This window comes from Maylandia zebra, linkage group LG7 (assembly GCF_041146795.1).
Source record: "Maylandia zebra isolate NMK-2024a linkage group LG7, Mzebra_GT3a, whole genome shotgun sequence".
In the NCBI taxonomy this organism is placed as follows: Eukaryota; Metazoa; Chordata; class Actinopteri; order Cichliformes; family Cichlidae; genus Maylandia; species Maylandia zebra.
Genome location: NC_135173.1, coordinates 55,943,185 through 55,960,963, shown reverse-complemented (window position 1 = coordinate 55,960,963; position 17,779 = coordinate 55,943,185). Strand labels below are relative to the sequence as shown.

General features: G+C 40.8%; 1 protein-coding gene across 3 annotated transcripts in view; it reads right to left on the bottom strand.

Moving 5' to 3' along the window:
• Window positions 1-280: 280 nt before the first annotated feature.
• arsb (arylsulfatase B) overlaps window positions 281-17,779 on the bottom strand; it is a 58,120-nt gene continuing 40,621 nt past the window's right edge. Inside the window, exons 9-10 of one of the 3 annotated variants that reach the window (XR_013099546.1) lie at window positions 14,532-14,619; window positions 281-313 (exon numbers count right to left, since the gene is read on the bottom strand). Coding sequence is in view for 2 of the 3 variants with exons in the window: in XM_024803108.2 (XP_024658876.2) it covers window positions 16,630-16,656 (27 nt within the window). In the remaining variant the exon portion in view is untranslated. Of the gene's footprint in view, window positions 314-14,529; window positions 14,620-16,592; window positions 16,657-17,779 lie in introns of those variants that run through there. The other 2 variants (XM_024803108.2, XM_024803109.2) reach the window with 2 other exon arrangements.

Here is a 17,779-nt window from a genome sequence, read left to right as displayed (position 1 = left end):
CAAAGGTTGTGATCGTTCTGCAGCGAAGACGTGAGAGCGAGTGAAAACCCTTCAGAGGAAGAAGAAGGTGACACCGCTGTACACAAAAGGTTCACGTCAATGATTCACAGCCTGCTCCTTCTCTGTTTTTCTTTCCACTTCTCTCACTCCTTATCTTAACCTGGTGTTGTCTCAGTACAGCAGGTTCCTCCTCCTTGAGCTCACCCTCCTGTCGGTGCGGTCTTCAGACTCTTATTGTGCTTGGTTTTTGGTGTCTACATTGTATTGAAGTTGTGTTCCCTGAGCCAGCCCGCTGGCGTCACATCAAACACACCTAAAAGATAAAACAGGGAGGGACAAGAACAGGGTTAGTGCTTTAATTGCACATATAAAGGCTCGAAGATGATCAGTCATTTCTGCTGTGCTTGAGGAAGTGCAGGTCAGAGTTACGCCTCCCGGTTTCCCATCATATTTTACAAAAGCAGGAGTGTGGAGGATGAAAAGAGTGTGCAGAAGGAACAGAGAAAAGAGGCAGGGAGGCTCCTGGTGTAGATCTTTAAGAGGGGAGTCTAATGAGTTGTGAAGAGACATGCTCGTTTGAAGTGGGCCTCATTCGCTGTGTTTATGTTGAATGATTTGTGATCAGGCCACAGATCAGGCTCTGCACTCCCTGTAAAGTTTTGTGATTGAGGCAGCAAAATTTTAAAGTGTTGAAAAACAGAACATTTCTATCTATGCCTGTGCTCGTTTGTGCATATGTGTGTGTGCTGTGGGGGAAGAGGGGAAAGGTTAAAATAGACTTGGAAAAAAGAGGAATGAGGAGCGGATGCAGACGAAGAGAAAAACAAGCCCGAGGCCTCTCATCAAGCAGCCCACACAGCTGACCTGGGGTCAGTCAATGGCTGATAGCGTAACGGCCGTCCGGCTGTCACACAACCACTGATAACCTCAGTGGCAGCAATTCTGCAGAGTCAAAGATGATACAAACAGGAAGCAGCAGGTGGTCTCAAATGCACATCTGGCACAGCACACGGATGAAATATACACTGCTACTCAAGTTCCAAACCTCATGCATGGGTGTTTCCATTTGAAACCCTCTATACTTTATCACAAGCTATAACTAATTTGAACTAGTTTAATGCACATTAATAGATTATTATAAATGGCATATGTTCTCTTGAAAAATCTTATATATACTTCATAATTTTGAATTCAAGACTCATAGTCATTCTTTATAATGTGGTCTTACTACTAAGTGGATTCATCTGATTGTTCTTCCTCTAGCAATAATAGTTGAATTTTCCTATTGAATTCTCCATTTATCAATTTCCAAAAGCGTTTTTAATTGAGCTGTAAACTTCCTGTTAAAAAGAAGTTCTTCCTTCCTGCTATCGCCAAGTTTTATTTTATTGCAAACCTTTTACATATCATAATTACACTGCAATAAAACCCTTTTCGGGTGAGAGATATCATTCATTTTACTACACAGAAAAAAATGGTTTCCCTACCCAAGGCTGTCTCAAGACTAGATGGATAAAATGTCAACCTGTAGATAACCTACAGAGAGTTTTTGTCTAACAAATGTAAGCAGGAACGCCAGAAAAGATTAAAAGGAGCTTATATAGGAGCTTTTAAGTATTTGTGCTCATGTTCTAAATACAGCTCTAGGTTAAAGCTGAGAGTTGTTTCTTTTCTTTGAGGGTTTTTTGTGCCATGGTTTCCCTGCTGCCTCTGGGGAGTCTGTTAGTCATTCTCCAACCAATGTTTGGCAGAGCAGCAAAGGGAGCCGGGGGCCACTGTTGACACGTGTGCCGCCCGCACTGTGAGGTTTCCATTGCCCAGCCCTTGGAGTGCCCTTACAGAGAGGGTCGGGACAGACGTTCGTCCCCTTGTGGTTACATCCCGTTGTGTAACACTCAGTATGTGTGTGTGTGTGTGTGTGTGTGTGTGTAAGAGCACATCACAAACTTTGATCTTTGTCACCCTGTTGAGATATCAACAGCGGTTCGCCTTCCTCAACCCCCCTGTCTTTTCCAGTGGAGAAAATGAGCCAGATCTGTGGTCCTTGTGTATGTGTGTGAGCTGACGTACAATATGTTTGGACTGTGTAAAGCAGATGAGATCATAAGAACAGGCACAGAGAGCTGCTTCAGTGGAGTTGGACCAGAGTTAGTTTTATGAATCACAAGCATTTTCGTTGCTTCACCGTGAACAATTGCGAGAACATATGCACACTTATACAGTTCACTTTTTTGAAGAACTCTTCCCAGGCCTTAAACTGATGATGTCTCAGGGGTGTTTTGAATAATGTCTGACATAAAGATTTAAGATTTAATATTTGACTCTAAAGTATTTAGTCAAACATTTCCTAGCTAGTTGCAAAGACTATTTCTTCCCTGACAGAAATATTGTTGAAAACACACTGGAGCCAAAAATAAAAAATAAAAATAAAAATCTAAACCAGCTGGAAAATATTTGAAGACCTTGAGCCTTAAACTTTGACCTTGCTCAGCCATAGTGTGTCTGCACCACATGCCTCTCAGATGCACAAAGGCAACTAGCAGGTTTCTATGTCTGTGAAGTTTCTTTGAATTTGGGTACTTAAACAAGTCTGGTTCAATTAATGCACCTGGTATTTGTGACAATATATACCCAGACGTCTGCTTCCTGTTCCCAGACAGACAGATTTGAACAGGTATGAAGAACGCAGGTTTCCCAAGCTAGAGTGGAGCATGGTAGTCCATAAATGTGAGGCTTGAGGTGGATTTATGATGTCTTTTATACTCCCAGAGTAACCAGGCAGGAGATAGAGGATTATTTGAGGATCAGTTTACATACACAAAAGAGTTAACAGCCCTCAGACTGCACCCGCCACGATAGTGACACCCAACACTAATCCCCATCTACAAGACTCCCTGCATCTGACACATACTCCCATAAAGTGTGAGCAAGTAACCAGCTGTTAGAAAGAAAAGGAACTTCTCCAGAGTTTCATCTCAGTTGTCCTGCAGCCATTAAATATTGTGCTTGTTGAAACAAATGAACAAATAAAGAGGAACACGCCTCAGCTGCATTAGCTTAGGGTACACTCCTAAGCTAATGCTAAAATGCTCCTGATGCCGATGCCAATGCCCTTCAAATCTACACACAATCACATTAGCATACTTGCATATGACATTTAGACCAAACTACACTTGGACGCAAACCAAATTTTAACTTGATTATGTCTACTAAATTCCATAGCATTTAATCTCAAAGCTATGGAGACACTTCACTAAAAAACTCAAAAAAACTCATGGTGTAGCTAGAAGAAAAGATTAATGGATTGTTTAAGTCACTGAGCATCATCCTCTTGAAACCATTAATACCAATACTATTTTATTTCTACATTTCTTCCCTTCAGCTCGCATCATTCAGTCTTTTCTTATCTTTTCTATGCTGATGACATTCAGCTGTGTATGTCTTTTACGCCTCACCAGTTGGATACGTTGTCCACTCTAGTCCAGCATTTACCCAGGATTAATGATTGGCTCTCTATCAATTACTTCGTTTTAGACACCAACAAAACTTCATTTTGTTTAACCAGTAAATCCTTTGTTTGAAAACTTGGAGAAATATCTGATTCCTCTCTGGGTTTGACTCTCATGTAAAAACCTTTCTTGTTCCTGTTTTTCTCATTTAAGGAACATTTCTAAATTGATCTTTGGTGGAACTAGAGGAACATATTCATCACAATTACGATTACTAACTTGAACAATTGATCTCTCATGCATCCAAACGATACAGAAAGCTGCGGCCAGACTATTAATACGTTCACATTACAAAGAACTAAACTATTTAGTCCATCTTTATATCAAACACACTGCTACTCATAGTTTTCTATGAGAATCTCAGAATCTGCTGGTCATTCTACGTACAAGCCTGAAGACTAGGTGTGGACTGAGCTTTAGCAGTGTGGCTTCCTTTCCAACCCTTTGAAACAGTCTCCCACTACAATTACGTTTAGCTGACTCTGTGGAGTACTTTTATCCTCTGGATTTCGTGGACACCAATTTCATGGCAAGATTATAATTCCACTCATAATGGGACTTAAGCAAAATTTAGATGTTCACCTAAGTCATGGGGTCATGAATGGCTCTGAAAACAACTCCATCTACCCAGTAGTTGTTGAGACATTCATTGTAAACCAAAAAACTAAGCTGTTTATAGGCCTGAAAAGCTTAACACTACGGCTCCTGCTGAGAGCATCCATTCAGCTTTTCCCTAATCACAACAGCAAAACAGAAGGAAACGCCTTTCCACACTGCCCCTGACAGGAAGCAATCTACATATCTACTGTATGGACTTGTTGCAACTAAAATCCCATCCCACCACTGCTTCAACCTGCCTAAAGAAATTTAAAGAGTTTATTCATTAAGAAAGAGCCAAAAAGATCAGATACAATTAATACAAAGCACTTATAACCCTCTGGTGTCATTCTGGTAATGCCACCATAGTGACAAATCACAAATCCTGTTTATTTTTTGGGTTCCCTGCATTCCCAGCCACACCTCTCGTGTGCTGATTTTATCTGTGAGGATCTGTTTGAATGAGAAGCCCCCGCAGCTACAGAGGGGGAATGCAGGCTGTGATTGGTCTTAAATAACTAATAACCATTCAAGATAAACCACATGGTGAAAAGATGACAAGCAGTCTTACAAATATAATATTTGGGTCAACGTCAACTCTGTAAATAAGTTGCAATGAAAGCACAGCATCTGTCTTTCTTTGTATTTCAAGACTTTCCTTTGTTTATTTAAGGAAAATTACAGTTTCTGTCACTAACAAAGGAGTTTGTTTCTCACCACTTCTGCACATCTGCTCAGAATCCCGGAGCTCCAAAACACTATAAATAGTCTGTGATTAAGACCAAGGTATGCTATTTTACTGCATCAGCAAGGCAGTTCTTTAGATTTAGTTTACCCCAGGAGTCAACCCAGTTGTTTAAACAGGAAATGAAATCAGGAAAATTAAGAGAAATGAGACAATAGTCCAACCTGTCTCCATTGGCTTGTGGATAGTCCAGCTCTCCTGTAAATGCGGCCTCTGTGCCCCTGCTCTCCTCTGCTCACACACTTTAATAACCTCCCTCACGCTCGAGACTCCAGGACCCTCCCACCGTCCCTCCTCTTGGACCAATGCATCTGCTCTGATTGGCTAGACTGACAGCAGATCCAAACTTTCTGAAAGGGTCCACATGGTGGCCATATTTCAGTGCTGAATCTGGGTTAAAATAACAAGATGTGGAGCTGCCCAGGGTTTCTCTCCTCTTTCTCTCTTGGTTTCAGTTTCTCTCACCTTCTCGCTCTGTTTTTATGGCTCACTGCACCTTCTCAATCATCCAAGCCCAACATTTCACTATCAGCTTCAATAAGATTTGCATTTTCAATTTCTTAAATCTGAAATATATAACTTTAAGCATTTGGGTAACATACAGCTGTGTGAGCATCACTTCAAAATAGACTGGTTTAACACTTATTTATCCATGTTAATAATAAACTACAATATGGCATTTCTATAATTTGGTTTGTAAATTACATATTTTGGTTGCATCCATTTTTACTGGATGTGTTGGGAACATTTATGGATAGAAATTCTAGGTGGAGTTAGCTGCAGTGCCAAGCTCGCTGGGCTTGGGACTGAATGTGGGTGGTCATGCTGACCTGATTGACCACTTGCCACAAAGTGCAAAACAGCTGGGATGCAAATAAGCATCTCCAAGTCTGAAATGATGGTTCTCAGCAGGAAAAGGATGGATTGCCTGCTCCTGTGTGGGGACGAGTGGCTGCCTCAGGTGGAGAAGCTCATTATATATGAGTCAAGGATGAATGGAGCAAGGAACTGACAGCTGAGCTCAGTCGTATAGATATGGAGCTTGATTATTTGGTGGGAGCACAGCTGGAATGGTTTGGGTGTCTGTCACAGGTGAGGTGCTTGGGGTACATCCAGCTGAGAAGATATCCCACAGCAGACCCAGGAAGAGATTACGTCTATTGGCTGATTTCGGAATGTTTCAGTATCCCCCCTAGAACAGCTGGGAGATTGTAGCATATGCTGGGTGAGAGGGAAGGAACAAGTATGTATGCAAGTATACCTAAAGAAAACAATTACTTATATAGCTTATATATACGTAACCTTTGAAGTGCAGGATTTGTTCACTAATGTATAAAATGGCACACTGAATATAAATAGGTTTTGCTATTTAGTTTGTAAAACTCAAAAATTGTAATCAGGCTTGTTTCTATTAAAAAGGGGTCCATGAACGATGACACACACAGATCCTGTTACATCAGACTGCTGTAAAAGATAGCTGCCTCGATGCTTGTTAACTGACTGATTGAGCAGATGGTTTGATGTCTGACTAATGGATTAACCTTTCTGGCTGATGGGAGAAAAGTGCCCTGGGATTGCTTACAGCAGCACTGTGTGCATTCAGCCAACAGTGCACTCAGCCACAGTGTTTCTCTGACATTTGTGTTCACTCGCAAATGAGATCCATATGAAGACAAAAAAATAATAAAATGGGGGGGGGGGGCAGGAGGCAAACAGGAAGAGAAGCCAATAGGTCAGTTAGACACTTGAATGCAACCTGCAAAGCATGAGGAAGAGGCCTTTCTTATCACTTTCAATTAAAGTTCAAAAATGCAGCCTGTGAATGCAGATGTATACATGCTAGACCTAATAAAACTTCAACCTATTTTCTAATAAACCCTGGTGACTCATCCTCCTCCTAAGGTAGAGTTGTATGGGAAGAAGTTAAATGAGCCATTTTAATTCAACCCAGTCACACTCAACAAAACAGCTACGAAGGCTCCAGGCTTTTTAATTTTTTTTATACTGTGAACATACAGTTTTCTGTAATAGCAGTGATACAATTCAAAATTCTTATTATTTCTTGATACAGTGGCGCTTTATGTCAAATGATTTTAGAAACCAGAGCACTCATATCCGTCCAACAGTGTGATCGCAGCATCCAGCAGAAGTGAAAAGCTGTAGCTAGCTAATTAACAGGTTAACCTTGTTTGTTTAATATAAGCTTTCATTATTCTTTATATTAAAAAGTAATTTACAGTTTTCTTTATTTTTAGGATTACAAGACAAAAGTAAAGACAAGACTAAAGTTAAATGTAACACTGTAACTACTAGCCAACTAACTACTAGCTACTACTATAGTAAGCAGTAATTGTTAGAATCTATAAATGAATAAAAATAATACATCGGTTATGTGCTTCTTGCCATTTACTGCTTCGAATACTAATGTAGTAGAACTAGCTGGATACACTTAGGTTGGCGGTTTACATCAGAAAAGACACACTGTTCAATTTACTTCTTTTATACTCCTGTGGTTTGGTTTTGTTATCAGACCTCCATGTACTGCACACAGAGTCACTGCACACTGGCTGTTGCTTAAGCTTTTATCCAGATAATCGCTGTTTCAAGATGTTGGGGCGAAAAGTTCTCCGAAAAGACACCAATCAGTTCCACTTTCAGTTAATATTTTTACTCATTATCCTGACTGTGAGTGGGCCTAGTTCTCAGATACGATATTTGTTATGTAGAGATACAAACTCAGAACACCCAGAGACTTCAATTGATTCTCACAGACAAAGAGAAAGCTACCAACATCTCAGAGATTTCTCCTGGCAGCCTCAGGAGCTCTGACAAAGCACAGACGCTCACATCAAAGACCAGTGGATCAGCAGGGAGTAACCATCTACATGTACACACCAGACGCCTGCCAGGCTAAAACATCATTCATACAGATCCAAATAGAACATAAGGTGTCTTGCTTTGAGCTGCTAGTCATTCATCTTTCCTCGACAGACTTTTGTCTGTGGAATCATGAAGACTTAAAGGAAGAGAATAAAAAGTGGGGTGGCGACTGATAAAAGAAATCCAACGGACAGTGGAGCCAGATTGTCTGTTTTTTTTGGGAAAACCTAAACAAGAATTTTTTCGCCCAATTACAAAAAATGCTCTCATTAGCCTCCCACAATAAATATAAAAAGTATTTAAATACATTTGTTTTGATCAACAGAAAAAAATGACATATATTTAAATTGTAATAATCATTAAAATTAGAAATGAATGTGTCTAAACAGCCCTAATTCTTCATAAAAACTTAAAAACATTTACATATATATGGATTCATGATGTATATAGTTACACATGCACAAAAAGCTATCACCTGAGCCCTTATTCCTTTTAAAAGGAGGTTGACAGCCTTTTTCAGGCTTGCAGGTTATTGTTTTGGTTCTCCAAATGGAATATCAATGCAGGACGGAACAACAAATGTCAAGTCTTTGTTGGGCTCATCCAGGAAATGTAAAGTTCAGTGAGTTAATAATGAGACAGGAATACATCCACAGATGACTGGCAATTAGACATGGGAGCAAATGTGACACAGGAGGAAACAAGCAAACACAGAAAATCACAAGGTACATGGGAAAAGTGAACTTCAAAGTAACAAAGTAACCAAAAGACAAAAAAACTAACTCTGAAACATGGAAGATAAGAAAGATAAGAAAATAAGTCAAATCTGATGGGCCGGGACATCTCATCACTTTACAGTTTTAACTCACACTCACTATGAGAAAAGTCTCAAATCCAAATGTGTTCTGTCTGCTTGGACTCACAAAGTGAATAATAGTAGCTAATGAAGCATTTAGAGCCACATGTTTCATTCTAGAGCTGGTGGAAAGTGAACAAAGAGCAAAAAGAAATATACACTCTTCTTACATCCATTCAGAGACAGAAACACAACACTGAACATGAAGCAGCTGTGTAGTGTTATAACGTGTCAGTGCTTCTTCTGTTGACCCCAAGTAGCCCAATAAACAAAATAAATGTGTAAAAATCTGCAAGCTTTTGGATTTGAAACCAAGTTTGGGAGTGCTTTATATATCCCAGCTGACTGTGACAGATTGAATGGTGTTTCTTCTATCTTGCGAGTCATGGCTAAATGTGGTCCCTGAAAGAGCTACTACTGCCTGGTGTACTTATAGAGAACTCTATTGTTTATCCACCCGAAGCATGTTCTGATTTTATACACTTGCATTAATAATGATAAAAAACAAACAAACAACTTATTAACATGACTGTGCATGCACTTGTGACCTGAATACTCAGGTGTGCCCAAGCCCCAGTTTGAGTCAGGAAGGAACTGATTTCATAGTAGAGAAACCAAATGCTTTATTTGGGCTCGTGTCAATGCGTGCTTCCCAGACATGCCACAGATATCTCATTGAGGCTTTATCTCCACATTTTTTCAATCTGAGCTCTGCCTGCACATGTTATGTCACTCCAACGTCCAGCCACCCTTAAGAGGCTGCCCCAAGTTCGCTTTTAAGAACTGCGGTGGAAAGAGATGGCATTAGGAGAGAAATATGGAAAGAGTTGGAGGCAACGGATGGACAGATGGAATATCTGGCTCTGATGAGAGCCTATGGAGTTTCCAGTTTGGGGGGGGGGGGACAGCTTACTGAGTGCTGAAATCAGATGCAGTTTGCTAGACAAAAATCTCTAAAGCACTAAACAAACACCCAGACAAAAACAGAGCATCTTGCACATGATGGTAGCACATGGAAGAAAATGTTATCCCTGTTTTTATAACCTTCCTTAGTTATCCAAAAAAAGCACCTCAGGGTCATCAGTGCAGCCTAAAAGCAGCTCAGGGGTGACAAATGTATGTAGGGAGACTGCAGTGATGTACATTTGCTTCTGCGCAATCGGAGAAGCCTGAGCTGAGTTTGAATCCCACAGAGGGAGCCGCTATGACCATCTGCCACTTCAAGGCCACGGCTGCTTGAGGCCCATCAGCAGGCACATGGAGACAGATGTTCGACACGCACACACAGGGGACGAGGTCCACATCTACTGAAATAACATTCTGGGCAGGACTGTACGGTGTCAGCTGAAGAATACTGATTCTTTAGCTAAAAAAACAAGCAGGCATTAACTTTCTTAACAGGTCAGCAAATATCAAGCAGCATACTGACTGAGTTCGTCACAATCTGTTTTTTAAAATTAGGATCTTAGTACTACTTTATTCTATGCTATAGATACACTTTGATCACAATATTTGGGTATGTGTAGCCTGTGCCATCTCATTTCATGCTACGCAATGCCAAACATGATGTAAGTTTCCACTGACACTGGCTCATCGTCACTCACAACCTCAGCGTCTTATTCACACATTTGACAGCGATCCATTTATCTAATGCGACAGCTGAGGTCAGGAGACAGATAAATCTCCCCAGCGAGATCACACCGCTCGTTTTTATCCATTCAGCTCTCGTCAGCGGTGCTTTTACTTCCCCGCATCTTAGCGTGGGAGTGTTATCTCTGCAGCATATTTGCTATTTTATCAACTTTCTCGGGAGTACCGCTGGAGCAAAAACACACATGTGTGTTGGAGGTGAGGGAATCACAACACTGAGCTCGGGAGGAAGTAAGGCGGGAGTGTGGGAAAGAAACAAGGAGGGAAAAGGAATAATGGTGGTACGGTTTACAGAAGCCACAGCTAGTGGTCAGCAGGGGGCACACCTGTGAGAGGTGTGGCGCTATAACACGTCCCCCACAGAACAGAACAACAGTATTTTTTTTTAACACGAAGAACATCATAAAATACCAACGGTTCACACATTCACATTTGGATCTAAACATGCACACCTCTGTTTGATCTCTGTGCATGCGGTCACCATTTCGCCCCAGAAACATCTGTTTATGTAATCTTGACAGATTGTGTGTCACTGCTGAGGTGGAGCAGGAGTGATTCTGGTAGACCTAAGTCTTCTGCAGGGGAATTACACTGTGATCCACATCCAGTTTAGGACAAAGTCATTCTTCAGCTGCGCCTCTGTGGAGGAAGCCAGAGGTCAACAATCTCTCATCTTCTCATATTGACCATATCACAAGCGGCGTACGGTTAGCCAGCGCCATGAGGGTTAAGAGGGTGAAGGAAAACAACGACCATCTGACATATCACAGCTTGGCGTCAAAGTGGGTGGCCAACCGGATCGCCACAGAAGAGGAGGGGTTAGAGATTATTCTCTCTGCCTGCCACAGAAGACAGGTTTTTTTTTCTTCTTGGCTCAGCTCTGACTCCAGATTGCTATATCTTAGCAGTTAAGAAGCTGAGAATAAGTGGCTGAGGAGTCTCCTATCCAACTACTAACCAGGCATGACCGTCCTTAGCTTCAAAAATCAGACAAGATGTGGCATCCTACGTTTTTTTTAACACAGTTTTCTACAGTGTTTCACTCAGTTTTGGAGTCAGTCACAAATGGCTATGAACTGTGGTTTTTGGCACTTCCACAACAGCACCACTTTTTCATCTCCAGGGTTTCCAGCTTAGCCATCTCATATGTTTTGTTGTGCTACTAGCATTACTCAGGAGTGCTACTGTAATCACATTCACTAAATCAGTAATGTAATGCGTTATTATACTAAATTCAATTCAAGTTATGTTGTTACTTGACAAAGCTTAATTATCTGTGCAGATAGACAGAAAGATAGAAAAAAAAATCATTTAACAGAGTAATGAGAAAGTATTGTAATGAGTAATGTAACAAATTACTTTCTCTGTCAAGTAATGAGTAATGTCTAATACGTTTAGTACTTGTAATAGTCCTTTTTTGGCTTCAGCAGTGTTGCTATAACCTGAGGAGATGAACTGTAATACAGCTGTGAATCAGCTAGATTCAATTCAAAACTGTTACATAGCAAATCTGGAGGAAATATCCAGGATTGTAAGTTATCCTTTACTGATAGCTATATGGTAACCGACTCAGTCTTGTATTTCAGAAACCTTAAACAAACTTTTATAGTGCTGTATCTGCTTAAAACTTATACTTAATGTTAAAACTGTTAAGCTGTTGCATTTTTCACTGTGACTATTTAGATTTTGCAAGTTGATATTGAAATCAAAGCAAACTAATTACACTTTTTATGTTATGTTTTGGAAAATTGAAGGAAATGAAGAAAAACAGACACCTTAGATGTACTATTTGAAATTAATAAAGCATGATCTTGACTTAAGAGTTCTGGCCAGACTCCAGGGATTCAGTGTTGGTGCAGTAAAAAATGAAAATATTCCACTAAGAGAAAATACCACTTTAAGAAATTAGGGGCCACATTCTTCATACCTATTTCCTCTGGCTGCTGATGGACTTGAGAGCCCTGAGGAGTCACCAGCACTCCTGTTTCCTCACTGTTAAGAGAGCTGCAGCGTTTGGGCCCCTCAGGCCTAACACTGTCTCCATTGTGCTTAACCATTTCTAGCCCCACCTTAGCTCTGCAAACTGCCCTGGGGTCCAAAAACGCAGGGGGTCGTGGTGGGGGGAAAAGTCCTTCCACTTCAAATCCTATTTTCTCCCCCAGACTCAGGAAATCAGTCACTGTGCTAAGCTGGGTCGACGCCATTTGTCCCTCCTTCTAGAAAGGGCCAAAAGCATTGTTCTCACTGTGTTTTGTGCTCGGGATGAGTGCAGTTTAATCCTAACTTCCCTGTGGTGCTGACCTGCTACTCCCAGCTGAGTTTCCCACTATAGCTCAGAGTAACAAAAACTCCCCCTGCAAACGGAGACTGCTCTACCTGCTTTATCCGAACACCCCTGGGGGACACAGCCATGGCTGCTGAGGGCACTTAACCTGATACTCTGCTCAAAATCAAAAGTAAGCACTACCAAGGAATGCTGGCACCAGACTCGCTCTCACTTGAGTTTGGGATAATAAAAGTGTCAAGTGATATCATCCCCCACTTTCAGGCCCTTGGGAAAACACAGCATGTGTAGGAGGTGAGTAGATGAGGGACGGAGACAAATGAGGAGATGCTGAGAACAAAAAGAAGAGGTGGGAAATGAAGAAGCGTGTTGCTTTTGTCAGACTGGTTTTGGGGGAGGAAAGTGAGATGTGTAGGTGCTTTCACTTGCGGACAAAGAGATGAGTGTTGAAAAGTCATGCTTTTCTTATGAATACCAAGCAAAAACCCTGTTCTTGTCAGATTGTACCACTGTTGCATCCCGCAGACACAATAGATAAAAATCGGTCTAAATTGGAGCTGACGTGAGGATAAAAACCATCATGCTTCATACTGGAAGAATAACAACCTCAGACATCCTTCTTTAAAATGAAATTTAACTGAAAAAAACATGAGTGGAAATAAAAGCTTTCAGATTGAATTATGACTGAACACTTCAGATTCAGTTAAACTGGATGTGTTTAAAACAGAGCGTGAAGACAAATGAGGTTCAGTCAAAACAACTATGAGATAACAGGAAGTGAGTGCTTGACACAAAGTCTCCCTATTTAAAGAGCAAAGTGACAAACACTTTTTTGTTTATTGTGTTAGTTGGGGCTTTCCACTTTGAAATGACCTTCACAGGTGGTCTCCTGCACAATATCTCCGACTCCATTGTTTTCCTCCATATTGGAAAAACACGCTTCTCCATCCGGACACCCCCCAACTTCCTTACTTCATCCAGAAAGACATATATCAAACAGATTTTAAGAGTCAGCATGGCAGACAATGAAAAGACTGAGTGTAGCTGCTGAAGATGCTTTTCTGCCCTCAGTTAAATCAAAGTTCATGGTTCATAAATCTCTGGGGTCACAAGACGATTCGCGGTGAAGCAAAGAAGAAAAAAGAAAGTCATACACTGAATCACATTTGTTGAATATGCAGCTGGATTAACAGCCTTGCATTGGTGTCGGTTTGCGTAGGTCTCTGGCTGCACAGAGACGAGGATTCTACTGGTACCGGCGCAGCAGTTTCCACGTCCATGAGCACATGAGGATCTGACACAGATTTTGTTGTCAGTGTGGGAACATGCAGTTTCCGTGCAGATACCTATCTGCTCTGTTGCAGCACAGACACAACAGTACAAGTGCGCCAACTACCTATGCTACCTCAGAGCAGATTCAATGAGGGCCAGTAAAAAGCACAATATGAACAGTGATTCATATTGTTGTTCAAAGCAGACTTACTGTGAGCTACGACATTGTGAAGTGGTGGTGAGCACTCCAGTAGAAACCTTGTTTTATTTGCAGTGTCACAAAAAACCCTCCTCGACCAACAATCTAAACAAATTGGAACAGCGACATTTCTGATTGGTGGAGGTCGCTGTGTTACCATGGAAAGTCTTAAACCCACATATCAGGTTGCTTGTTGAGCAAGAAACTTCAGAAACTATAAAAGCATTGCTGACTTTTAACACCAGCAAAATGATCAGCTTAGGTGTTGCAATGAAACTTTTAAGCATCCATTAAAATTGGGATTTACAAGATTTACCTAACACTTGCCTGGAACAATAGGACCATGGGAACAGTTTGTGTTTCCACTAGAAACAGAAAGGTGCCAGGAACTGCAATAATATCATGACAAGAAAAGCAGGAAATCATGCTTCTGTTTGTTTTATTTTGCTCCAGAGGAAAAGCTATATATTTACAGTTGACCAAAGAGCACAGATGAAATGAAAGGAAAAACGCACGTGACAACAAACGACAACACCGACCTCCTGTGCAGGACCCGGCAGTGGATGCAGAGGCAAAATCTCTTCGGTGAAATCCAGATGTAAGGCTCTTCTCTCAGATCGTCACAACCTGTAGAGAGCAAGAACGAAGCAGTGATGAGTCCAAATGACAAAAACACACCATCTCCAGAGGGCTATAGTTCAGTCATTGTTGGCTCCCCAATAATAATGAGCATCCTTTCCTCATTGCTCACTGGTATTTTCCATTTAAACCCGAGACTACGGAGCAACTGCACCTGGAGAAACTCTTAAACTGGTTCACATGTTCATAAAAAAAGAGAAGAGGTGCAGCCTCAGTTGGGGCTCAGTAGCAAAGTTGCATAATGTTTACAACCACAGCGCAAACTCTTAAGCTCTGTGTGCATCAAAGAAATTACAATATCTTCTGTCCAGATGTTAGGTTTGCAGTACAAACTCCAACTATTGAATCACTCCCTCAGTTCAGGAAAACTTCAAACCAACTTCAACCCAGTGTTTGACTACTCTGCCTGTGTTCTTCGTGTTTCCAACCTTATCGTGCCGGCTTTATCATATTACTTCTATTCATATTCAAAAGTTGAAAAACCTGTATTTTTAGAACATTTTTACTTTTGCTACACGCAGTGTGTCTGTTCTGTCATCTAACTCAATCCAGAGTCCTTACAATGGTCACATTTGTGTTTATTGTTCCGTCAATATTGACTCAAATGACTATATTTTATATATATATAAGCTCTTTATGACAGGGATCATAAAGGAATGGACGTGGTCAGCACCAATAATCAGGTAGGCATGGTGTGGTGTTTAAACAATGCTTAGTTTGGACTGCAGGGCCCAAAGTGTGCCAAAAAAATATGGTGGTCCCAGCAGCAGCAGCCTGAGCTGTTGATACAAACCGTGATGGTTTTAAGTTGTTAGTGCCAAATTCTGACCCTATGATCTAAAAGTCACAGCAGAAACACACTCATAAGTAAAACAAGAACTAATAAAAAAATAATACTAAATCATTACATTATCAGTCGATACAAGGAGCAAGAAAGTAATCACTTTGGAGCTAACAAAATGAATCTCAACAGCACCACTGACAGTGATTAAACATGTTTCAGCTGTCAGCAGTACATTCAGCTTTCTCTACCCTCTTCATACTGACGGCAGACACACTCTACAGGCTGCAGATAACTGACTAATGGCAGTCTCTCTTCCCTTTTATTCAGTGATGTTGGGGCCTTTTAATGGTTACTGTCCAGAGATAGCACTCAGCTAAGTTAATGATCAGGTCAGTACTCTGACATAACAAGAGACTGCACAGAAACACCAACACAGGATAAGTGGACCAGATTAGGTGATGATAACAGGTCAGCAAACACAGAGACTGTCTCAAAAGGAAGCAGAAGTTTTGTTTGTTTGCTTGTTTGTGTGCAGATGGCAGAATGATAGATTGTGACGGTAAAGGACACCTTTTCTCTGCCAGCATTGGATTGACAATGCTCTTAATCCATGACTGATTCAAACAGTGGAGACAGAGACCACCTACATTTTCACAAATTCCAAGATGATTACATGCAGTTTCTTTGGGATCCACTGTCAGCAATTCAAATTCAATTCAAATTACTTATCCACAATCTCTATTTCATTATGTTTTTGCTTCCAAACTGACCGAGCAGCAAACTCCAAAGCTGAAAGGTGAGGGTTCCTGGGACACTAGGGACACTTTAAAAAAACATTTCTAACCTCCATGGACAGATTCACCCTTCATAACAATTCATAACAACTCTAAAGTGAGAGAATTGTTCTTATACAATTGTTCTTGTAGGGGCGTGTCCACTTTGATTGATAGGTGTGCTGAGATATGCAACTAGGGCCAATTGGTTGCTGCTAGGCCCTCTTTCCACTAACTGGAGTTACTGAACTCGACAAGCTTGTCATGCTTGTGCAGTTGGTGCTGTTTCTTTAATTATGTACACTTCATCATGTCTTAAACTTTTATCTCAGTTACACCAGATTTTCCAGTAAAACCAGTAAAATAATCCAATACTATCCAATCACTTTACTTCCAGTACTCACCATAAGCCATCTCATTTCTTCTATACCTGAGAAAACATCATTTCCACTGGGATTGTTCTGTAGCCTGACCAATGGGGACAAAAAAGCACTGATGAAATATTTTGTAAAAATTCTACAAGAATTTGATAAGCTACAAGGTACACAAAAAATGATCTTTAATAAACTAATATGCCTTCATCTCCGTTAGCCATTCAAAGCAACAGCTGTGGCTAAAAGAGAGATTGTGTTTGTGTTGAAATCTCTCAATCAAATAAGATCTAATCGACACTAGCATCGACTTTATGAACAGTGGGAAAACAAGCAGTATCCTGCCACAAAAACTTGGCGTAAGCTTGAAATAATACAAGACACACACAGCAGCTTCTCTGGGATCACTGGGACTTACACTAATAAACCACAGGCCAGTAGGCCTCTCAGTCAATTCCCCCGAGCTAAGTTCAATTTTTCGCAGAGAGTCAAAACTGAAAGCGCACTTGCTATGACTTAATCTGATCCTTTGGCTGTGATTTTGGATGAATTTAGAATCAATATGTTGGCTGGAAAACAGGAAGAACAACTTTACAGAAAAGTGCCCTGAAATACATAATAACAGATAAGGAAAAGACTTCAGATTGATGTTCTGAGTTCAGTTTTGTCCTCTGGGGAAACTCAACAGTGTGAATTATTTTCCAAATTGCACAGCTGAGGGGATTTTCCCCAAGTGTTACAGACCAACTACTATTTTTACCTCTCTAAAGCATTGCCAAAAAAATGCCCCAACACACATTTAACCTAATACCTCTTAGTTTAGGTGAGCTAGATGTCGGTGTTTGGAGCTCAGCTGTTGAATCCTTCCAGACTAGATGGCAGGCTATTATGTGGGAACCATAGGCAATTTCACTGCAGCCAGGTCCGCCACAAAAGGGTCTTTCTTATAGCATTTAAGAGCTTTGGGAACAGGGGAGCTGAATGGAAGGGACAAAAGAGGTTTGCCATTTTCCAATGGAATAGATTTTTTTAGATGATTTTTTCTTTTTGCACAGACTCTGATGAGAAGATCAGCGCACCCATATTTGCAAAATCAGAAAAAAAACTGCTTGTTAGATTCTCTTAACATCTCGATTGAAAACAGTGAAAACTGTGCACTGCATGCTAAGCTAACATCCGGTTACCTATAGCTTCACATCAGGTATGGAACCACTTGTATT